Consider the following 25,749-nt stretch of genomic DNA (forward strand, 5'->3'; position numbering starts at 1 on the left):
ACAGTTGGGGGACATCAAACTTGGAGAAGGACTTAGGAGTACTCATCAACAACAAGTTAACCACTTAAGGACCGCCCCCAGCCGATGGGCGGCGGCAAAGTCCGGGCCCAAACGACCGCAATACGCCCATCGGCGGGGGCGGCTGCGGGAGTGGCTATGCGGCGATCGCGTCATTCGTGACGCGATCAGCCGCCGGGGACTGGCTCCGCCCACCGTTCGCTGTAACCCGCCGGCCGTTCGGAAGCGCCGGCGGGTTACTAGCACCCGGATCGCCGCTGCACGTATGTATAATAGGCTTTGTAATGTATACAAAGCCTATTATACTGGCTGCCTCCTGCCCTGGTGGTCCCAGTGTCCGAGGGACCACCAGGGCAGGCTGCAGCCACCCTAGTCTGCACCCAAGCACACTGATTTCCCCCCCCCCCTGCCCCCTGATCGCCCACAGCACCCCTCAGACCCCCCCCTGCCCACCCCCCAGACCACTGTTTGTACCCAGTCACCCCCCTAATCAATCACTCCCTGTCACTATCTGTCAACGCTATTTTTTTTTTTAGTCCCTAATCTGCCCCCTACTCCCTCCTGATCACCCCCCACCCCTCAGATTCTCCCCAGACCCCCCCCCCCCCCCCCATGTACTGTATGCATCTATCCCCCCTAAACACCTGTCAATCACCTGTCAATCACCCGTCAATCACCCGTCAATCACCCGTCAATCACCCGTCAATCACCCCCTGTCACTGCTACCCATCAATCAGCCCCTAACCTGCCCCTTGCGGGCAATCTGATCACCCACCCACACCAATAGATCGCCCGCAGATCCGACATCCGATCACCTCCCAAGTGCAGTGTTTACATCTCTTCTCTCCTCTAAACACCCACTAATTACCCATCAATCACCCATCAATCACCCCCTATCACCACCTGTCACTGTTACCCATCAGATTAGACCCTAATCTGCCCCTTGCGGGCACCCAATCACCCGCCCACACGCTCAGATTGCCCTCAGACCCCCCCTTATCAAATCGCCAGTGCAATATTTACATCTGTTATTCCCTGTAATAACCCACTGATCACCTGTCAATCACCTATCAATCACCCCCTGTCACTGCCACCCATCAATCAGCCCCTAACCTGCCCCTTGCGGGCAATCTGATCACCCACCCACACCAATAGATCGCCCGCAGATCCGACATCAGATCACCTCCCAAGTGCAGTGTTTACATCTCTTCTCTCCTCTAAACACCCACTAATTACCCATCAATCACCCCCTATCACCACCTGTCACTGTTACTCATCAGATTAGACCCTAATCTGCCCCTTGCGGGCACCCAATCACCCGCCCACACCTCAGAACGCCCTCAGACCCCAGCCCTGATCACCTCGCTAGTGCATTGCTTGCATCTATTTCCCCCCTCTAATCACACCTTGAGACACCCATCAATCACCTCCTGTCACCCCCTAGCACACCTACCCATCAGATCAGGCCCTAATTTGCCCCGTGTGGGCTCCTGATCACTCGGCCAAACCCTCAGATCCCCCTCAGACCCCCTTCCGATCACCTCCCCAGTGCATTGATTGCATCTATTTTCCCCTCTAACCGCCCCCTGAGACACCCATCAATCACCTCCTGTCACCCCCCTAGCACTCCTATCCATCAGATCAGGCCCTAAACATCCTGTCATCTAAGAGGCCACCCTGCTTATGACCGGTTCCACAAAATTTGCCCCCTCATAGACCACCTGTCATCAAAATTTGCAGATGCTTATACCCCTGAACAGTCATTTTGAGAAATTTGGTTTCCAGACTACTCACAGTTTTGGGCCCGTAAAATGCCAGGGCAGTATAGGAACCCCACAAGTGACCCCATTTTAGAAAGAAGACACCCCAAGGTATTCTGTTAGGTGTATGATGAGTTCATAGAAGATTTTATTTTTTGTCAAAAGTTAGCGGAAATTGGATTTTTATTGTTTTTTTCACAAAGTGTCATTTTTCACTAACTTGTGACAAAAAATAAAATCTTCTATGAACTCACCATACCCCTAACGGAATACCTTGGGGTGTCTTCTTTCTAAAATGGGGTCACTTGTGGGGTTCCTATACTGCCCTGGCATTTTAGGGGCCCTAAACCGTGAGGAGTAGTCTAGAAAACAAATGCCTCAAAATGACCTGTGAATAGGACGTTGGGCCCCTTAGCGCACCTAGGCTGCAAAAAAGTGTCACACATGTGGTATCGCCATACTCAGGAGAAGTAGTATAATGTGTTTTGTGGTGTATTTTTACACATACCCATGCTGGGTGGGAGAAATCTCTCTGTAAATGGACAATTGTGTGTAAAAAAAATCAAAAATGTGTCATTTACAGAGATATTTCTCCCACCCAGCATGGTTATATGTAAAAATACACCACAAAACACATTATACTACTTCTTCTGAGTACGGCGATACCACATGTGTGACACTTTTTTGCAGCCTAACTGTGCTAAGGGGCCCAAAGTCCAGTGAGTACCTTTAGGATTTCACAGGTCATTTTGAGACATTTGGGTTCAAGACTACTCCTCACGGTTTAGGGCCCCTAAAATGCCAGGGCAGTATCGGAACCCCACAAGTGACCCTATTTTAGAAAGAAGACACCCCAAGGTATTCTGTTAGGTGTATGATGAGTTCATAGAAGATTTTATTTTTTGTCACAAGTTAGCGGAAATTGATATGTATTGTTTTTTTTTCACAAAGTGTCATTTTCCGCTAACTTGTGACAAAAAAAAAATCTTCTATGAACTCACCATACTCCTAACAGAATACCTTGGGGTGTCTTCTTTCTAAAATGGGGTCACTTGTGGGGTTCCTATACTGCCCTGGCATTTTAGGGGCCCTAAACCGTGAGCAGTAGTCTAGAATCCAAATGCCTCAAAATGACCTGTGAATAGGACGTTAGGCCCCTTAGCGCACCTAGGTTGCAAAAAAGTGTCACACATGTGGTATCGCCGTACTCAGAAGAAGTAGTATATTGTGTTTTGGGGTGTATTTTTACACATACCCATGCTGGGTGGGAGAAATCTCTCTGTAAATGGACAATTGTGTGTAAAAAAAAAATCAAACAATTGTCATTTACAGAGATATTTCTCCCACCCAGCATGGGTATGTGTAAAAATACACCCCAAAACACATTATACTACTTCTCCTGAGTACGGCGGTACCACATGTGTGGCACTTTTTTGCACCCTAAGTGCGCTAAGGGGCCCAAAGTCCAATGAGTACCTTTAGGATTTCACAGGTCATTTTGCGACATTTGGTTTCAAGACTACTCCTCACGGTTTAGGGCCCCTAAAATGCCAGGGCAGTATAGGAACCCCACAAATGACCCCATTTTAGAAAGAAGACACCCTAAGGTATTCCGTTAGGAGTATGGTGAGTTCATAGAAGATTTTATTTTTTGTCACAAGTTAGCGGAAAATGACACTTTGTGAAAAAAAACAATTAAAATCAATTTCCGCTAACTTGTGACAAAAAAAAAAAAATCTTCTATGAACTCACCATCCTCCTAACGGAATACCTTGTGGTGTCTTCTTTCTAAAATGGGGTAATTTGTGGGGTTCCTATACTGTCCTGGCATTTTAGGGGCCCTAAACCGTGAGGAGTAGTCTTGAAACGAAATTTCTCAAAATGACCTGTGAAATCCTAAAGGTCCTCATTGAACTTTGGGCCCCTTAGCGCAGTTAGGGTGCAAAAAAGTGCCACACATGTGGTATCGCTGTACTCAGGAGAAGCAGTATAATGTGTTTTGGGGTGTATTTTTCCACATACCCATGCTGAGTGGGAGAAACATCTCTATAAATAGACAATTGTGTAAAAAAAATAAAACAATTGATATTTCTCCCACCCAGCATGGGTATGTGTAAAAATACACCCCAAAACACATTATACTACTTCTCCTGAGTACGGCAATACCACATGTGTGGCACTTTTTTGCAGCCTAACTGCGCTAAGGGGCCCAAAGTCCAATGAGCATCTTTAGGCTTTACAGGGGTGCTTACAATTAGGCACCCCCCAAAATGCCAGGACAGTGAACACACCCCACAAATGACCCCATTTTGTAAAGTAGACACTTCAAGGTATTCAGAGAGGAGCATAGTGAGTCCGTGGCAGATTTAATTTTTTTTTGTCGCAAGTTAGAAGAAATGGAAACTTTTTTTTTTTTTTTCACAAAGTGTCATTTTCCGCTAACTTGTGACAAAAAATAAAATCTTCCATGAACTCACCTTGCCTCTCACTGAATACTTTGGGATGTCTTCTTTCCAAAATGGGGTCATTTGGGGGGTATTTGTACTATCCTGGAATTTTAGCCCCTCATGAAACCTGACAGGTGCGCAGAAAAGTCAGAGATGCTTGAAGATGGGAAAATTCACTTTTGGCACCATAGTTTGTAAACGCTATAACTTTTACCCAATCCAATAAATATACACTCAATGGTTTTTTTTTTATGAAAGACATGTAGCAGAATAACTTTCGCGCTCAAATGTATAGGAAATTTTACTTTATTTGAAAAATGTCAGCACAGCAAGTTAAAAAAGTCATTTTTTTGCCAAAATTCATGTCTTTTTTGATGAATATAATAAAAACTAAAACTCGCAGCAGCAATCAAATAGCAGCAAAAGAAAGCTGTATTAGTGACAAGAAAAGGAGGTAAAATTCCTTTAGGTGGTAGGTTGTATGACCGAGCAATAAACCGTGAAAGCTGCAGTGGTCTGAATGGAGAAAAAGGCTCTGGTCCTTAAGGGGCGAAAAGACTGTGGTCCTCAAGTGGTTAAATAATCGCACTCAATGCCAAGCCGCTGCAGCTAAAGTGAACAAAATTTTGGGATGCATTAAAAGGGAAATAAAAACTTGAGATGCTAACTCTCTAGTAAGGCCACATCTGGAATATGGAATTCAGTTCTGGGCACCACAATACAGGAAATATATTGCAGTTTTAAAGCAGGTGCCGAGACGAGCAACAAAATTGATATGTGGGATGGAAGGTCTCACTTACCAAAAAAGGTTAGATAAACTGGGTTTATTTAGTCTAGAGAAAAGACGCCTTAGAGGCGGACTACTGTAATGCCCTTTATGCTGGCCTCCCCAAAAAGGACCTGCGTCGCCTGCAATTAGTGCAGAATGCTGCTGCCAGATTGCTAACAAACCAGCCTCACCACTGTCACATTACACCGATCCTTCGCTCACTGCACTGGCTACCAGTAGAATGGAGAATACTCTTCAAGATTGGACTGCTGACATTCAAATCCCTGCACAATCTGATACATGAAGGACTTGCTGAAGCTGCACCACACCTTTCACAACCTCAGATCAGCAAGTTCTATAAACTTGGTCACTCCCAGAGTGCACCTCAAAAAATCTGGAGACAGAGCCTTCTATCATGCTGCCCCTACTCTTTGGAGTTCCCTGCCACACCCAGTAAAGACAGCACCATCCCTGGAGCTATTCAAATCCAGACTGAAAAGCCACCTGTTTAGCCTGGCATTTCCGGACTTATAAAATTCTTCCTCTGTACCACGATGGTCTGAGCCATGCTTATGCGCTTTGAGTCCTACGGGAAAAAAGCACTTTACAAATGTTATTTGTTGTTGTTATTTGTTGTTGGAGGCCTAGTGCACACCAGAGCGGTTCGGCTGCGGTTTGCGATCCGCTTGCGGGTGCGGATCCGCTAGGGTAATGTATTTCAATGGGCTGGTGCACACCAGAGCGGGAGGCATTTTGCAGAAACGCATACTCCCGGGCTGCTGCAGATTTTGGATTGCGGAGGTGTTTCTGCCTCAATGTTAAGTATAGGAAAACCGCAAACCGCTCTGAAAAACGGCACTTCAGAGCGGTTTGCCAGGCGTTTTTTGTTACAGTAGCTGTTCAGTAACAGCTTTTCTGTAACAATACATGAAATTTACTACACCAAAAACGCTTCACAAAACCGCAAAATGCTAGCTGAAACGCTACAGAAAAATAAGAAAAAGAGTTTTAAAATCTGCTAGCATTTTGCGGATCTGCTAGCGGTTTTTGGTGTGCACCAGGCCGTAGAGGGGATCTAATTAACATGTATAAATACATCAGAGGGCAATATTAAAGCTTGGCGAATGAGCTTTTTGTCCCTAGGCCTTCTCAAAGGACTAGAGGACATGATCTGTGCATGGAGAAAAACGTTTTAGCCATTTATTTAGGAAAGGGTTCTTTACAGTAAGAGTGATTAAGATGTGGAATGCATTGCCACAAGAAGTAGTTATGGCAAACTCTATACCTGCATTTAAAGGGGGCTTAGATGCTTTCCTTGCATTGAAAGACATCCATGGCTACAATTACTAGTTAATGCCTAATGATGGTGATCCAGGGATTTTATCTGATTGCCATCTGAAGTTGAGAAGGAATTTTTTTCCCTTTTGGGGCTAATTGGACCATGCCTTGTAAGGGTTTTGCCTTCCTCTGGATCAACAGGAATACGTGAGGGAGCAGGCTGGTGTACTTTGTTCTCTGTTTGAACTCGATGGACGTCTGTCTTTTTTTTAACCCAAATAACTATGTAACTATATAAAGAATTAATACAGGAAATCATAATATCATAGAGATTATTGAAGCACATTACAGACAGTGGGTTTGATTCACAACTTATCAAGGCTGTGAAAAAGTGCTTTGCGCGCGTTTTAGCGTCTTTAGCAACGGAACTTCAGGGGCCCTCGTGTGGCGGCACGGCCTGCACGGCCGTATGTCCGCCACTGGTTAAAATATAAAAAAGGAGACGTGCTGTCTGTATAAATAATGTTTAAGTTCACAATGCACTGCATTCAGTTTTCAGTTTGTAGTAATAATCTATATAAGTACATTACCACAGGCACGGCCTGCATACACAGTTCTTTCACTTCACCCCAGCAGCTGGTTGGCAGACCCTGGCGAATCATCCTACAAGGATTCCAGCAGGAGCTTTCCAGCTTCTCCACCCTGCTGTCCTCTGTGTGCTCCCTCACTGCACTCATTTGCTGAGCACACTCTCCTCCACTCTTCAGGTACTGGAGAAAACCTGGATCCACCCCCCACTCTGATTAATTTGGGTCAGGGGGCTGTAAGTCTACTAGCGTAACAGGTTTTGTCAGTTAATTTTAAAAGCACCAACAGGATACATCATACTTTGTAAGTGCAAGTCATAAAATACAAACCTGCTCTTACAATGTAAATGAGCCTACTGCAAATTCACTGCAATGTTGTTGATTTGAAAAGTGCTAGAAAAATAATCAAAGAGGACAGCATACTTCTGCAAAGAATTGAGAATTATAATTCATTAATATGCGTAGCACTGTACTGTTAACGCAGCAGCAACATGACCCCTTGCAAGCTCTAGCAAAGTTGTTGGTAGTGGGGGGTCAGGGCTGGGCCGGTTCTACACTTTTTGCTGCCTGAGGCAAACTTGTGAGGATGCACTCCCAATTTGGAATGATCGCACAGCACCCGACAATTTACTCTGCTTCATTTAATGTTCTCACTTGACATGCTGCAGCTCAACACAATGGCACACTGGCTGGCTGAGAGTCTGTAACAAATAAACTGCTCACCCTCAGCCCTCCTCAAGAAGGTACACACAGCACAAAAATACTGCCCCTGAAATCTCTGCGCCTGGTGCAAATGTTTTTCCTTGCTTCATGAGAGAAACAGTCCTGGGTCAGGGTGTTGGGTGGTAGGGGAGGATGTTAGCTTGCTATTAGTTAGTAGGTGAAGGTGCCAAATTAATTGAGGAGGATGGGAGCAATAACATTTAGCTACCTCCATATTTCAGCAAGAGTGAACACCTGCTTACCCTTGTTGTGAGGTAGATAGTGTAGTTTTTTTTTTCCCTTCAAATTAGGTTGAAAGAGCAGGAGAGGTGAGGACTGGCTACAAAGGCTCCTAGCATGGACATAGCAATAACCCCTGCAACCCCTGCCATCGCAGGAGGGGGACCAGAGGCTTTGGGGCCCCCTCTTCCTCCTTCTCCCCAACTGCAAGTGCAGCCAATTAGCAAAGAGACCGCCCTTTCACTTACAAAAACCGTGTGCAGGAGTATGTGTAATGTTTTCCTGCTTCCAGAGGCTGCTTCACAGCAGAACACTCTCTGCTGCCATTTGCCTGCTTCCAATCCCATAGGATTCTGGGACAAAGGTGGCCCCATGCTATCAGTTTTGCAGGGAACCCTATTAAGTCTAGTTACACCCCTGCAGTTCCTCCGTCCATCCCTCCCTCAGCAGGTTGGTGCAGCTGGTCATGGAGTCCCAGTTCGGCAGAGGCAGCAGCAGACAGACAGCACATCCTCTGACCGAGGCAGCTAGGTGAGCAGTAATTAGGCAACAGAGAACACTTCTTTACGTTATTATTTATGCATGGCGCCACACGCATGCGCATAGAGCTCCTGGCTGGGGGGTCCCGTACTGTGGTACACATGCTGCCAGCGGTTACGTGTTGTAGCACGCATGCAACCCGGCCAAAAAAGCCACAATGCTTCCCAACCCGGCCGTCCAGAAGACAGGGCCACGGAGCAATTACAGCTACAGGAGCGGGCAGAAAGGAGAATGGGGGAGCAGTGTGCATCAGGACCGCTCACCATACATGCCTGCTCTGGGTGCTCCCCCAGTTTCTCATTTGTTTTTGGGCTCTGGTATCCTTTAAGATAATGAAAGTCTCCATAAGGTCTGAAAGCTTGACAATTCATGTGAATTTACTTATGTAATGTTATAATGATTGTTTTCTGTATCTTGCACAACGTTGTACAATGTATTATGCATTTTTTTTTACTGTTCAAACTAATAAAACGATTAAAAAAATCTATTAGAACAAAATAATACAGAGTAACCAAACAGCTCAGGTTGACCCAAACTACTAGGAATGTATAGGGGGATAAAAGGAACCAAAAAGCCCTCCTACTAACAAAGCAAAGCTTGGTGTAATTGCCTTCTTAAAACAGAAGGAAATTTGCAATAATTCAGTTATAAGTGAACATTTGTGATTACCCACAATGCACTACCACTAAATATGCAAATTATCCCTTTTCGCCCTTGTAAGCCAAGCAAGCATCCAGAACCGCTGGTGTATAGCAAGCTTATAGCTTTTAGTTTTACACAGCCATATCAAACCCACATGTAGACAGCCTGTTTCAGACTTTTGGTCCGCATCAGTACATGGCAGGGATTGATAAGGCTATATGAAATAGGGCTTGGACGAGTACAACAGAGTAACCAAGCAGCTCAGGGTGACCCAAACTACTAGGAATGTATAGGGGGATAAAAGGAACCAAAAAGCACTCCTACTAAAAAAGCAAAGCTTGGTGTAATTGCCTTTTTAAAACAGAAGGAAATTTGCAATAATTCAGTTATAAGTGAACATTTGTGGTTACCCACAATGCACTACCACTAAATACCACTAAATATGCAAATTATCCCTTTTCGTCCTTGTAAGCCAAGCAAGCATCCAGAACAGCTGCGCTGGTGTATAGCAAGCTTATAGCTTTTAGTTTTACACAGCCATATCAAACCCACATGTAGACAGCCTGTTTCGGACTTTTGGTCCTCATCAGTACATGGCAGGGATTGATAAGGCTGTATGAAATAAAATAATACGTTAGGACTAAAACAGCCATTTGCTGCCATCTAGTGTCAATGCTAATAGTGGCATCCCAAAAGCTCATTCCAAAATAAAGCATAGTCTGTATACACAAAACACACAGCGCTTAGAATTTTCTAATACGCTACTACCAATATGGTATAAAGGGAAAAATGCTCATATATCTAGATCAATATGATTAAACAAAACGGCCAATATGGTCAATATCAGGGGTGCCCCATGTGCCCCAGTATAGCTAGTATAGTGCCCCATGTGCTCCAGTATAGCTAGTATAGTGCCCCAGGATAGCTAGTATAGTGCCCAGTGTGCCCCAGTATAGCTAGTATAGTGCCCCAGTATAGCTAGTATAGTGCCCCAGGATAGCTAGTATAGTGCCCCAGGATAGCTAGTATAGTGCCCAGTGTGCCCCAGTATAGCTAGTATAGTGCCCCATGTACCCCAGGATAGCTAGTATAGTGCCCAGTGTGCCCAGTATAGCTAGTATAGTGCCCAGTGTGCCCCAGTATAGCTAGTATAGTGCCCAGTGTGCCCCAGGATAGTTAGTATAGTGCCCCAGTGTAGCCCACTCCCCCCGCGGCCGCCGCTCCTGTTACCTTATAAGCTGGCGGCCGCTTCCTGTCACAGATTCCCGTAGCCGCTCTCCTCTGTGCAGCATCTTCTATTTACAGCAGCGCGTCGTACGGTAACGGCGATCGCCGCTACAGGAAGCCGCTGCCCCGCTTCCTTCCCTCCTTACAGCAGCTGCGCAGGAAGCGCTGCTGTAATAGGAGATGCTGTACAGAAGAGAGCAGCTACGGGGAATCTGTGACAGGAAGCGGCCGCCAGCTCATAAGGTGACAGGAGCAGCGGCTGCGGGGGGAGGGGGGCGAGAGGCCAGACCCGACGCGGCCCAGCTGGAAACTGCCTACGGACCGGCAGTGGGCCGCGGCCCAGTGGTTGGGGACCCCTGGTCTATATATTCCATAAGACAAAAAAGTCCTCAGGTTTGGGATAACAAAGGACCCAGCACAAGGAAAATCCTGTGAGGAGGTCTTGATGAAGGAATTCTAAATGATCAAGAGTTCTCATATTTAATTCCCACGGCACCGAGAGTACCAATCAGGTGCCACAAATCAACAAAAAAGACAGAGCCACCTGGAAGGCCAATAATAAGTGGGATGGGATCTGTGACCCACAAACTGGGAAAATATCTTAATAATTTCTCGCAGCCATTGGTGGATCAATTGCCCTATGTTATCAGAGACACCAAACATGCTGGATAAAATTGAAAAGATGGCATCTTGGTAACAGGAGATGTTTCATCCCTATACACGAATATTCCTCACCATCTGGCCCTGGAGGCGGTTGAACACTACTTCAGAAAGAGTGATGAGATGCCAAATAAACAAATATTGTTCACTTTAGAATTGCTTAATTTTGCATTAAAAAGGAATTATTTTTGGCACCAGGGGGAGTATTATATACAAATTAAGGGTTGTGCCATGGGGACGGGATTTGCCCCATGTCTGGCAAACCTTTTTATGACACGTTGGGAAGAAGGTGTAATTTAACACGAGAACACACCGTCCTTCTCACATTGGTCAGGATACATAGATGACCTGTTCTGGTTGTGGGAGGGCGGTGTGGAATCACTTAATGAATTTGTCACAAAGTTAAACAATAATTCATGGAATATAGAACTTAATGTCACTTCAGATGATAGGGAAATTACCTTCCTGGACTTGAATATTAGGAAGGTGGATAATAAATTGATCACTAAAAGTCACTTTAAAGACACTGATAGGAATGGGTATATTCCCATATCCAGTAATCATCACCGAAGATGGATTGGTAGGATACCAAGGGGCCAGATGGTGAGGATGAGGAGAAATTGTGGTGAACTAAAAGAGTATACTGAACAATCACAGATCTTGATAGAGCGATTCTGTGATAAGGGCTATGATGAGGTAGAGCTGCAGAGGACCATGATGGAAGTGGAAAGAAGGAACAGGAGGGCTTTGTGGAAAGTGGATCTAGGGTGTGGGGGGGGGGGGATGAGAACTATCAAACAGCTTTTATCACAGACTTTAGTGGTCAATTTCATACACTAGAGAAGATTGTAAATAAACACTGGGGAATATTATTGGAGGATAATATACTTAGAAGTGTATTACCGGAAAGACCAAAAATGATCTATAGAAGGGCTCATAATCTCAAATCTTTGATCGCACCCAGTTGCGTAAATCCACCCCACACACCTGAATTAACACCTTGGCAAAGGAAATGTTTCTTACCATGTGGTGGATGTCTCCGTTGTAGGGAGGCTAGGGGCAATAGAACTGAGACCTTTGTATCTTTCCATAATGGGAAATTGTAACGATTGGTGTCAGCGAGAACAGAGTTCTCTGATTATTGGTGATCTGCAGTATCACCAATAATACAGATGCTATACCTGATTATGTGTGATCTGCAGAATCACCAATAACACTGGTATAGCCAGAAACAGAACAACCAATGTAAGGGTAGATGTTTGGTGCAACAGTAATGATAGAGATACCCACTTTCCCAGAGGAGCTGGGAGATAGGAATATCTGTATATAACACAGGAATACAAACTCCAGCAAGCTGGAGATACAGACAATAGTGAGATAGTTCACCCGAGGAGCGGCTAGAACTATAATAACAACCGTATTGGTCACCCGAGGGGCGGGTGATTCAGACTGTAGTGTAGTCACTATCTCCTGAGGGGCAGGTAGAAAGGATAGTAATGTAGTGACTATTCACCTGAGGAGCAGGTGATAAAGACTGTACTGCAGCTACTGACCACCTGAGGAGCAGGTGATTCAGACTGTACTGCAGCTACTGACCACCTGAGGAGCAGGTGATTCAGACTGTACTGCAGCTACTGATCACCTGAGGGGCAGGTGATTCAGATAGTACTGCAGCCAGTATTCACCTGTGAAGCAGGTGATGCTAGCAGAGGATCCCTCACCAGTGAGTAGGCTCACTGGTGAGGACAGATACGGTACAGAGACAAAAAACTAGATCAGAGTGGTGTTTCAGGCAACTATATCAGATAGGCAAAGGTACAGGATCAGTAAACAGAAAAGTAGTCAAGCTAGCAGAAGGTCATAACAAATAATACAATTCAATTAGTACTTTAAGCTATCAACAGAATCTGGCTAAGTGTGGATCCCCAGCTCCTGCTGTTTCTAGCACACTTTGGGATCTGACTAGGTCTGAGTGCTAACACGTAGCATTTGCAACAGCAGACGCGGAGCAACTGAATGACCTGTCCTATATATACTGCAAGCGCTCCACAGCGCCGCCCCAGTCACTCAACCATTCCGGAGCATAGCTGGAGTCAGCTGATAGCCTGATCAGCTGACTCCCCTTCTAGTTGCATAAAGGTCCTGTCGCCTGGCGCGCTCACGCGCAGCCCTTAGTCTATGAGCAATAGAAGGACCAGGCAAGGCACCAGCGTGTAACTGCGTGGCGGAAACTGTCGGCTGCGACGCGGAGATAGCTGCATCTCCGCTATCCATTACAGAAATCCTTTAAAATTCAGCAAAATATCACATGTCACACCAAGGGGGTGGTGTACCTCCTATGGTGTGAATGTGGTATACAATATATAGGGAGAACCAAGAGAACCCTTCATGAGAGAATGGGGGAACATATAAGGAACATCAGGAGGGGTGTAAGGGGACATAGCGTTTCTGACCATTTCAGAAGGGTACATAATTGTAACCCTGCTGGACTCCATTTTTGTGGGATTGAGAAGGTAGGTATACCATGGAGGGGGTGGGGGAACCGCATTAGAATACTATCACAGCAGGAAACAAAATGGATTTTCAACATGGAGACCTTATACCCTAAGGGGTTGAATATAGAGGTGGACCCTAAAATGTTTCATAGATGACAGCTAGTAATATGTAGTCTCTTCTCCTGTATCATAGGGGTAATCTGAAGTGGACCTCAACTGTCTTATAGATGATAGCTAGTAATATGTGATTTTTTTCTTGTATAATAAGGGTAATTTGAATAAAGCACATTGGAAGTAATGGGGGGAACCAGAGGCGGGACAAGGTCCTCCAGCACCCAAGGCTGAGACACCAAAGTGCGCCCCCCATCCCTCCCACCCCAGCCGTCACACGCTGATTGCTATTAGACTAAGAGGTGCCACAGGGCCCACAACCTCCCCAACACCTTAATATCTAGTTATCTGGCTTGCAGTAACTGCTATGTATCCCCTTTTCCTAATTCTTTCTGCTTAAAACACAATTAGGAGTGACAGCTGAATGAATTGTGCGCCCCCTCCTACACTGCGCCCTGAGGCTGGAGCCTCTCCAGCCTATGCCTCGGCCCGGCCCTGGGGGGAACAATAATATAGGGGTTGGCTTGGTATGGAGCTCGGATAGGGTGGGCTGGACTCCAGGATTCTGCCATCTTATAAATTATTAGAGACCAATAGGAGGGGGTATTTTTTCATTAACATGGGACCACGGACGATTAGATAATATACAATTGATTCAACCGAGACTAGCAGTGGATGTCCTACTCACGATGTCTGACTGCATGCTCAATGCAGTGAAAAAGTTTAATATTGGCGGTGTCAGTTCCAGAAGATATGTTTTAAATGACATCATTTTAGGAATGTAATTTATTGTATTAGTATGTGGGTTGATAGACATTTTTATAAATGAGTCATAGTTTGCTTTTTAAATATGTTTTATATTAGTGTTGATGATATGTACAAATAAAGTTTGATCATGGATAGTGTGGGCTTCCGGGCTCTGTTAGAAACTCCATAAGCCTGATACAACTCTGCTAAACGTGAGTGCAATATAATAATAAAGTACATTGGTTTTAAACACGGTGACGCTGCACAATGAAGGCTTTTTTTATTGTCATTGTCGTTGGCCCACCAGTTGGTGAGTTCGGATCACACAGGGTGACCCCGGTGGAGGTGTAGTGAACTACTACATTGTGTATAAAGAAAGAGGTCATACAGTATATAAAGGAAGCGCTTGGCTGACTTTGAATATATAAAGCATAGTCTGTGACTGGGGATGTCTTGGATTTATTAAGTTGCACACTGAGTAACAAGCATTTGGGAATAGCCCGCTTCCTCAGAGATCAAAGGACATGACACCACGAATGTATTGAAACTAAAAAAAAAACATTCACAAAAAAAAAAAAAAGAAAGATTTCTGCTCACCTGGTCAAAAACGGATGAACCAGGCTGAGTCTGTCTTTGGTCCACATAGCCACACTCACCTGTGAGAAATAGCAAATTCTATGGGTTCTATAAAAAATCACTTAAGTTTGTAAATTTCCTATAAATCCGAAGGAAGCAGTTTAACTACTGAGGCTGGGAAAAATCATCCAAACATTTTAAACATGGATGGGATAGAGAAAAAAAAAATCACATTGCCAAAACGTTACCCTCAAATCTTTACTAAATAAATTAAGCACAGAAAGGATGCATGCAACATTGCCAGTCAGTCTCTGGTCTCTGGATTTGCACACTTTTGTCAGTCTGACAGAACAACTGCCAAAAGTAAGTGCTTTTGAATAAAGAAAACCATGAGAATCCCCCATGAGGAGATGGACTAGCCCCAAACTAGCCATATTTGTAATACAGTATTTTTACTGCTTACTGTAAAAGGGCTGTTAACTCTGCCACCTGTGGTTGGTGTATACACTCCCAGGGCATAAAGTCTTGCTGGCCTTCACTGGAGTATCCTGCAAGGGTAGGGACTATCACTAGTGGACACCATATTCTTTGTTGCCAGGCAGTGACCACCAAGTCATGGCCCCCTGTAATTGTCTCATCTGTGACATGGAGAATGAGAGTTACCCTGCAGTAAAGGGATACCAGGATATGGTGAAATAAACAAGCTGAAGCAGGCCCAGATTTACCTCACAGGAGCCTATAGGCAGAGATGTCCTGGCGCCTTAGACGTTGCCCTCCATGAACCTAAAACCCCCCACTAAACGTCACCACAAGTGTGCTGGCTGTCCCAGCTGTCGCTTCTCCCTTACTTCTCTTGCCCATCAAGGAGCTACAGGTGCCCGTTAGTATTAGGCAGGCAGAAGTACTCTCAATATTAAGTAGCTATAGGTGGCCCCAAGTATTGGGCAGCTAGAGGAACCTCAGTATTAAGTAGCCAGAAGTGCCCATGACTGAAGGGAGATCTTGTTAGTGGAATGTGAGACCTGGGTAAGTAACCTCTCATTTACTGTCAATATAGGGTAGGAGGGAGAGAGGCACTCAGGGAATGAGCCGCCTTTCTATCATCAGGCGCCTGTAGGCTTGATCCTACAATGCCTTATGGTAAATCCAGCCCTGGGCTGAAGTCAGGACTGGTAGATTAGGCAACAGTCTATGGTCAGGACTGGCAGGCAGCAAGCTTAGACTAAGTAATATCCTGAGGTGAGGTATTCCGGATAGCAAGGCTTAGATGAAGTAATAGGTTGAGGTCAGGGCAGGGCTGCCTAAAATGTTTATTGGATCAGGGAAATGATCAATATCTACCAGATTATGCAGGAGAACAGAGGCGCCAAAAGGATAAAAGGAAGCTAAATAAGCTTAAAAAACAAATTCTTGGTAAATAGAGGAGGTAGTGGTGGACTTACCTCCTCCAAGTAGACACACAACGACAGTCAATATATTTTATTTATGAACTCCAAATATGCAACGCATTTCGCAGGTTATTGCCTGATGAAGCTGGATCAAACCTGCGAAATGCGTTGCATATTTTGCAGTCATTGTGTGTCTACTTGGAGGAGGTAAGTCCACCACTACCTCCTCTATTTACCAAGAATTTGGTTTTTTATCTGATTTAGCTTCCTTTTATCCTTTTGGCGCCTCTGTTCTGCTGCATAATATTGAGTCAACCCTGGGTGGAGGGTTGAATCCCCTTTTTCTCATCTACAGAGAGCGACTTCTTATTCCTGAGTGGGGTCAGGAAAATCTCCCCACCTGCCTCTACAGTGGTTGCCTAATGGTAATCCTAGTTTGTGAGTATTAATGTTTACTCTATCTAGTAACCATTTACCAGTACATATTACACTATTGGGGCTCTTGGTGTTCTCTGTTAATATCTACCAGATAGTGACACCTCTGTATACCCCTGATGAGTTTCCTTGGAAACAAAACTCGTAGAGGGGAGCTATGGATTATGTCACTGGCTTGAGTTACTTCCTGTTCTTTTAGCATGGGTATCACCACTACCCCCAGCCAGGGGCATTTCTAGGGTCTTTGGAGATCGGGGGCACCTGTGGGCACCAGGTGGGGAGGTGGCAAAAAGTGGGCGTGGCCATGAGGTGAGTGGGCGTGGCCATGGGTGGGGCCAAATGTACATGAACTTAGCAGCGGTGTAAGCTACAGATAACGGGCCTGCCCATCGAAATATTGGATGGAGCCCCCTGTCCTTTATTTAGATAATTTACAATAAGTATAGGCATAGATCAAAGATGTATACGCACATACAATTTTGATTGGTCAATCACTGACCCCCAATTTTACCACCCCCGTGCAGTAAGTGGGCCAACAGACAATGAATTTTATGAACAGAGCTAAAATTGGCTAATCAAAATTGTATGTGTGTACCAGGCTTTACAGCTAATACTGTACATACTGAAAGTAGCAGGGATCAGCATGCAATATAGCTGGTTTACAATCAGTAAAGGCACAGAGTAACACCTTACACTGTACACACTGGAGGTAAATCAGCACACAGTGCAGGCACTAGAGAACAGCGTATACTGTACATACTGTAGGCAGCAGAATTCAGCACACTGCAGCTAGCGTGCCAAAAATATGAGGATCATGTTGTGCAGCGTGCTTATCGCGCTGCACCGAAAAATGGGTGGGCCATGGACCAGAATATAGGTGTGGTAACGGGTGGAGACAAATTTACATGAACCTAGCAATGGTGGGACATTAGATTAGGACAGTGGTGGTGAACCTTTTGGAGGCCGAGTGCCCAAACTGCAACCCAAAAGTCACTTATTTATCACAAAGTGGCAACAGCAATTTAAACTAAATACTGTACAAACGTTTTAACTCATACATGAACATTATGGAAAATCCAAGTTGAAAATAAACTGTGAAGATAAACAATTTCATCCATCCTACTCCTGAAAAATGTATTAAATTTTTTAGAACCTCCCAGTTTTATTTTCTGTTTTAAAAAGCTAAAAATGTAGGTTTAATGCTATTGTCTCATATGATAAGGATTCAGCTTTTCCCATAGTCTCGCAGTTAGCAATCATGTGACCCCCAACAAGACAAATTCAGCAATCATGAGGCCCCCAACAAGACAAATTCAGCAATCATGAGGCCTCCAACAAATCATGAGGCCCCCAACAAGACAAATTCAGCAATCATGAGGCCCCCAACAAATCATAAGGCTACCAACAAAACAAATTCAGCAGTCATGAGGCACATAAATAGACAGCCTTTCACATAAATAGGCAGAATGCCAACTTAATATGGTAGCCCCCCAAGTTAGGTAGTGAATGCCAGGTAGCCCCTTTAGATGAATGAGTGAGTGACAGGGAGCCCCTTTAGGTAGTGAGTGAGTGACAGGGAGCCCCATTAGGAAGTGAGTGAGTGACAGGGAGTCCCTTTAGGTAGTGAGTGACAGGGAGCCCCATTAGGTAGTGAGTGAGTGACAGGGAGCCCCATTAGGGAGTGAGTGCCAGGGAGCCCCTTTAGGTAGTGAGTGAGTGCCAGGGAGCCCCTTTAGGCAGTGAGTGAGTGACAGGGAGTCCCTTTAGGTAGTGAGTGAGTGACAGGGAGTCCCTTTAAGTAGTGAGTGAGTGAGTGACAAGGAGGCCCTTTAGGCAGTGAGTGAGTGACAGGGAGCCCCTTTAGGCAGTGAGTGAGTGACAGGGAGCCCCTTTAGGCAGTGAGTGAGTGCCAGGGAGGCCCTTTAGGTAGTGAGTGAGTGACAGGGAGGCCCTTTAGGTAGTGAGTGAGTGACAGGGAGCCCCTTTAGGCAGTGAGTGAGTGCCAGGGAGCCCCTTTAGGCAGTGAGTGAGTAACAGGGAGGCCCCTTTAGGAAGTGAGTGAGTGCCAGGGAGCCCCTTTAGGTAGTGAGTGAGTGACAAGGAGCCCCTTTAGGAAGTGAGTGAGTGACAGGGAAGCCCCTTTAGGTAGTGAGTGAGTGACAGGGAGCCCCTTTAGGCAGTGAGTGAGTGCCAGGGAGCCACTTTAGGTAGTGAGTGAGTGACAGTGAGCCCCTTTAGGAAGTGAGTGAGTGACAGGGAGGCCCCTTTAGGAAGTGAGTGAGTGACAGGGAGCCCCTTTAGGAAGTGAGTGAGTGACAGGGAGCCCCTTTAGGAAGTGAGTGAGTGACAGGGAGGCCCCTTTAGGAAGTGAGAGAGTGACAGGGAGGCCCCTTTAGGAAGTGAGTGAGTGACAGGGAGGCCCCTTTAGGTAGTGAGTGAGTGACAGGGAGCCCCTTTAGGCAGTGAGTGAGTGCCAGGGAGCCCCTTTAGGTAGTGAGTGAGTGACAGGGAGCCCCTTTAGGAAGTGAGTGAGTGACAGGGAGCCCCATTAGGAAGTGAGTGAGTGACAGTGAGGCCCCTTTAGGAAGTGAGTGAGTGACAGGGAGCCCCTTTAGGAAGTGAGTGACAGGGAGCCCCTTTAGGAAGTGAGTGAGTGACAGGGAGCCCCTTTAGGAAGTGAGTGAGTGACAGAGACCCCCTTTAGGCAGTGAGTGAGTGACAGGGAGCCCCTTTAGGTAGTGAGTGAGTGACAGGGAGGCCTTTTAGGTAGTGAGTGAGTGACAGGGAGGCCCTCCCTCTAGCCGCCGCCGCTCCCCTCTCACCTGGCAGTGTATTCAGACCTCAGGATCAGCGGCGACCCGACCAGTACTAGCGTACGCCGGACGCACCCGCTCGATATGCGGAAGTGATGTCACTTCCGCATATCAGTGCGGGCGCTGGGTCCTAGCACCCACACGATTGGTCGCCGGCTCGCCGCCTGATTCTGAGGTCTGAGTGACGCGGCAGCGGCGGCTGGAGGGAGCCGCTGACAGAGGGGGTGGGGGCGCGAAGAGATCCGTGGCACCCCAGGACAGATTGGGGGCACGTGCCCACCCAAAATATGGCTAGCGACGCCCCTGCCCCCAGCTTCTTACCACACTTTGAGGTGCTGCACCTGGGATGTGGCTATCAGTACTCACAGACCGTACTGCTGGATGCTTGCCCTTTTGTTTTAATAAAAAATTAAGCCTTTTAACTGCTTGCAGTCCCAGGACGTAGATTCTATGTCATAATTAGTGCTGCTGTAGGTTTTAGGATGTAGTATCTACGTCCTGTATTAAAAACCTGGCGCCTTCTGCCGCACATGCAAATTTGCGTGCCCGTGAGCACTGCCGTGCGTGCATGTGATTGTGTGTGTGCACATGACTGTGCATGGTCACGTAAATGGTCCTGTCAATGATTGGGGGAAAGTTTGCAGGCCCAATGCTCTACAGATGTATCGCTCTTACATTGCCTAGCGATGCGTCTGTACAGCACTATGGCTCCCAAACTGTCGCTCTAGCAAATGCATCCGATCGCACAGACTGGGGATAACAGTCCTCCACATGCCCAGCTAGTAATAAAATATGGCATATCGGGTATCGTTTTAACTGGAAAGGGGCAAATAATTCATTTTTAGGTGTTGTATAACTATGGGATGTGTCATGTGAAAATAAGAATGGAGAAAAATGAAAAAAAAAGGGTATTTTCTGCATTTACGTCTAATTTTTTCTCATAAAATGACCAAAAAATAAAATTGTTTTGGGTGAAAAATAGTACTAAAAGAAAGCCTAGATTGTACTGAAAAAACAAGATATATATCACTAAGATGGCATAAGTAATTAAAAAGTTACTGCTGTATCACAACGACACAGCTAAAGTGTAAAAAATGTCAAGAACCTTAAAGTGAACCTCCGGACTAAAAATCTACTCAGCACCACTGAAAAGGCTTTGTGTTTCTTTAACAGTTTCACAGCATCAGAACTTTGTTTCTTTTATACAAGCCTCAATTTTAGCTGCACAGAAGAAAACTGCCCGGGCTTTTTTCCCCTGATGCTGTGCAAAGCATGATGGGATTTCTGATTTTGTTGTTCTCGTTCTGCTGTTTTGGTGCAAATTTTTTTTTTTTTACATTTTGAATTTGACATTTGAAGCCTAGCGTGCGCAGCTGGGAGGGATAATCAGGACACAGGACAGTTGGAACTGTGTCTCCTGCTCCTTGTCACCTCCTTTCAACCAAAAAGATGGCTGCCCCCATGACAAAGATGGCAGCCCCCATGAATCACAAACATTTGCCTGTTCTTTCAAAACAGGGTGGGCAAGAGATTATATTACCTATCTATTCTAATTAACATAACTAATGTAACTTAATGACAGTATGTTTGTTTAGGCTGAAGTTCCCCTTTAAAAGGTATCATCAGCTAAATACTGCTGCCCTATTAAATACTTACCCAGAGCTTCCTCCAGCCCCTTGCAGCCGACACTGCTGCACCTCCGCTTGCAGCCCTGCTTGCAGCCATCTGCCCAGGTCGAATTCGACGTCATCCTTACTGTGCCTGTGCCGCCGTCAATCAAGTCCACGTTGTCCACAGTGTACTGTGCAGGCGCAGTAGTTCTGCACCTGCACAGTACACTGCGGACAACATTGACTTGATTGACAGCGACGCTCACGCCTGCAAGGTCGGCCTCATCACCAATGAGGATCCCGGGCCAGCGGCTGCACGCGGGGCTGTGAGCTGAGCTGCAGCGTGGGACATGTCGGCTGCAAGGGGCTCGAGGAAGCCCTGGGTAAGTATATAAGGGGGCAGCAGAATTTAGTTGATGATTCCTTTAAGGGGTAAAAACCATGGAACACGAACCAGTTAAGCAATTGCACTACAGACAGTCCTTTTGTTTGAGGAGGAGAGAGTGATCATTACAGTTGGAGGCTGCCACAAGTGACTCACATGCACACCTAGACTCGCTTAGTCCTTCAAATTGGTAAGTCACCCTGATGGGGGTAGGTGGTCTTCCTGCGCCCTTATTGTATGGCTATGCAACAGGATGATCACTGCTAACAGTTTTTATTAATTGGGAAGGAGTGGCTGTTTGGAAGGTCATCAGACAGTGGCGTACCTAGGGAATTTGACACCTGGTGCTGATTATTTACAGACCTCCCCCCAAAACAACCAATTTTTTAATGGGAGGGTTGACAGGTTGGGGCGCAGAGTGTGTCGCTGCAAATTTTGGGGGATTTGGGGGGTAAAAGATCCATCAGGATGTGCACGGAGCTAATCCATACAGTGCTGCAGAAGATGTCAGTGCTATATAAATACACAATAATAATATGGTAGGACATTAGACTAGGAATATGGTACGATTAGATTGGGATGCATAGGAGGAAGGGTGGGGGGGGGGGGATAAAGAGGTAGAGGCAGAAGACAGAGAGCCTGGTGGGAGAGGAGAAATGGAAGACTGCAGAGATCACCAGTGCTGTTTGGCAGGGACACGCTGTTAAAAGAAGCAACTAAAATCTGAAAAGAGGAAAGGTTCATGGGGAAGACAACAGGGTGGGAGGGGGAGCTGGGAAAAGAGATAAGATTACCTGCAATCAAGCTAATCTAAATTGCCTGGAGCTTGCTTCTCTGCTCACTACAGAAGTCAGCTGTCAGCACCTGTATCACAGGCGTCTGCAACAGCAGACTGCCTTGCATTATTGATTAATTACTCTGATCAGGATAAATAATCAATAGTCTAGGTCACTCTGCTATTACAGCAACCAGTGCACATGGCTAATAATGACAGGCGCCTTCTGAAGCACTAAACACATCCTTCCACCTCTTCCTGCTAATGTCCCAGCTGCAGCACAGCAATCATTCTCTCTACTCACCTTGCTGCTTCGCACATTCACTCACTGCAGGTTGTGTGTAGAGTGCAAGGAAACACATTGCCCATGGGACAGGGAGGGGAGGGATGCTACATCTAGTGAAGAATGTAGTACAGTTCCTTGCACTGCCTGCTACTATTTTTCCAAATGTTGCCCAAACCATGAAAAAAGGTCCCAGCTGGAAGAGCACAGTGACTGAGCACTACAGCGGCACCCCTAGCCATGGCTACACTCGGAGCTGTGAGCACGTGCAGCCTTATGGTAGGTATGCCACTGGCCTCGGATTCCAAGCTGTTGTGATCATTGTGGGGACATACTGTATATACTGTATTTGCTGTGTAAACTATAAGGCTGGTTTGTTTAAATTTGCATACTGAACACAGTGCCTGGCTCTGTATTGATCAGAGCGCTTGCCGCTTTTCCTTGCAGTGCGAAGCTATATGGCCGTTTAATGAGCAGCCTTCCAAACCTTGTACTTTTGTCACAACTCATTGAGAAAATAACAGCCTAGACATTTCAATGTTGGATTGATAGATATCGAGATTAGAAATTAATTGCACTGTTTTTATTTTCCCCCTTTACGAGATTTTAATTAGATTTAATGTTTTTATTGTATCGATTGTCTACATCAAATGATGAGAGAAGTGGAAGAAATTCTCTCCAAGCATTGAACAAGATTATAAAATCTCACACACATGCCTGGAAGCAAGTACTGTGTGCAGGCAGATAGCTTTCATAACAACAGAATAACAGATGTTTGAGTCTCTCTCTGACTTTCTTTCTCCGCTTTTTTTTTTTAATGGTCAGCGTGACATGCACAGATTAGTCGGTCTTATGTAATAATAACATACAAGTGGGGCTTTGTAATTCTGGTATTTCTAGCGTGATGCATAATGTACTGTATAAGCTATGAGTCTAGTTAACTGACCATGACTATCAAGGCAGTCAAGAGAGTAAGGGGTCTGGACTCTGTTGCAGGTGGAAACAGACTAGAAGAGGAAGAGCAGTGAGCGGATGGGCACAGTGAAGAGGACAGCAAAGAGTAGTGACAGGTGTGCTTGGCTTGTTGCTCCTGCAGAATGATCCGCTGGGTGCTGCCCGTCAGCTTCTGGGATGAAGTGAGAGAGCTTTGTCGGCTGGCCCTGCCTGTGGTAAGGCACTCATATAGTTTATTGCTAGATTGTCAGTATTATTAGATTAAAGTCTCATTTCCAGTAAACATTTTGTTTTACTTTTGTGTAGTGTAAAAGGTATTATTGGGTGTTTGCCATTTGTAATTCTAATGAGGAATGTTCCCTTGACTACCTTGTCCCTTGGTCATGACGACAAACGCTGATCTCACTATAGGATTACAGCGCCACCCGGAGGACCGTCTCAGAGTGTTTCTAAAGATGGGCACATCCATAATGCGAATGCATGATCATGGACTATATATACAGTATATGTATGTAGCCCTGCCTAACAGTGATGTCACAGCCTAGGCAGTTTAAATATACAGAATTCTACTCCCAAAGCATTCTGGGAGACCAGGAATTATTTTCACTGGCTTTAGAACTCTCAGTAAACAAACATTCTGCAATGATGCACCAGACAGCATTCAATTATTTACCCACTCATAAGACATAAGATAACGACAGGGGCGTCACTAGCCCTATTTTGAGGGGGCCCATGCCCCCAATATGTCCTGGGGTGCACCCAATGTATTTTCAGGGGTGCCCGCTGCCCCCTCCCGACTGTCCCCGCTGCCCCCCCCCCCCGACTGTCCCCGCTGCCAGACGGCCAGCAGCATCAGACCTCGATCAGCGGGCAACCAGATAGAGAGGGTGCTAGGACCTAGCAGACACCGCTGATATGCGGAAGTGACATCACTTCCGCATATAGAGCGTGGTGCGCCCGGCGCCCACTCTTACTGGTCGGGTCGCCCGCTGATCGAGGTCTGACACGCTGCTGGATGCGAGGTGAGGGGGGCGCCTGTCACTTACTACCTAACTGGAGTGGGGGTCCCTGTCACTCACTACCCAACGGGGGGCGTCTGTCACTTACTACCTAATTGGGGGGGTGCCTGTCACTTACTACCTAACTGGGGGTCCCTGTAACTCACTACCTAACGGGGGGGGGGGGGGCACCTGTCACTCACTACCTAACTGGGGGTGCCTGTCACTCACTACCTAACTGGGGGTCTCTGTCACTCACTACCTAAAGGGGGGGCGCCTGTCACTTACTACCTAACTGGGGGTCCCTGTCACTCACTACCTAACAGGGGGGCGCCTGTCACTTACTACCTAACTGGGGGTCTATGTCACTCACTACCTAACGGGGGGGCGCCTGTCACTTACTACCTAACTGGGGGTCCCTGTCACTCACTACCTAACGGGGGGGTGCATGTCACTCACTACCTAACTGGGGGTCCCTGTCACTCACTACCTAACCTGGGGGGCACCTGTCACTCACTACCTAACCTGGGGGTCCCTGTCACTCACTACCTAACGGGGGGGGGGGGGGGAGGCGCTTGTCACTCACTGCCTAACCTGGGAGTACCTGTCACTCACTACCTAACCTGGGGGGCGCCTGTCACTTACTACCTAACCTGGGAGGCACCTGTCACTCACTACCTAACCTGGGGGTCCCTGTCACTCACTACCTAACCTGGCGGTCCCTGTCACTACCTACCTTGGGAGTCCCTGTCACTCACTACCTAACTGGGGGGTGCCTGTCACTACCTAAACTGGAGGGCTCCTGTCTCTACGTAAACTGGGGGCTCCTGTCACTACATACACTGGGGGGTCCCTGTCACTACCTGAACTGGGGGGAACCTGTCACTACATACACTGGGGGGCTCCTGTCACTAAATGAGCTGGAGGGCTCCTGTCACTAAATGAGCTGGAGGGCTCCTGTCACTACCTGAACTGGGGGGCTCCTGTCACTACCTAAACTGGGGGACTCCTGGCACTACCTTAACTAGGGGGCACCTGTCACTACCTAAACTATCCAGACCAGACAGCCCAGCATAACCACCAGCCAACCAGCCCAGAATCACTGTCAAAAAGGCCACAGCATCACCACCAGTCAGGCCAGCATTTACTTCAACCAGCCAAGCACAGCCCAGCATTACCGCCAGCCAGGTCACAGCATCACCGCCAGCCAACCCAGCCACAGCATCGGCCACAGCATCACCGCCAGCCAACCCAGCCACAGCATCATCGCCAGCCAGGCCACACCATCCCTGCCAGGCCTTTCAGCCCA

At 46.5% G+C, this 25,749-nt stretch overlaps 1 protein-coding gene across 4 annotated transcripts in view; it reads left to right on the forward strand.

Moving 5' to 3' along the window:
- Window positions 1-23,395: 23,395 nt before the first annotated feature.
- LOC137546312 (multidrug and toxin extrusion protein 2-like) overlaps window positions 23,396-25,749 on the forward strand; it is a 64,259-nt gene continuing 61,905 nt past the window's right edge. For all 4 annotated transcript variants that reach the window (XM_068268610.1, XM_068268611.1, XM_068268612.1 and 1 more), the window contains exon 1: window positions 23,396-23,657. In XM_068268610.1, the coding sequence (XP_068124711.1) occupies window positions 23,586-23,657 (72 nt within the window). In that variant the 5' untranslated portion in view covers window positions 23,396-23,585. The remainder of the gene's footprint in view (window positions 23,658-25,749) is intronic.

Source organism: Hyperolius riggenbachi, chromosome 2 (assembly GCF_040937935.1).
Source record: "Hyperolius riggenbachi isolate aHypRig1 chromosome 2, aHypRig1.pri, whole genome shotgun sequence".
Lineage (NCBI taxonomy): Eukaryota > Metazoa > Chordata > Amphibia > Anura > Hyperoliidae > Hyperolius > Hyperolius riggenbachi.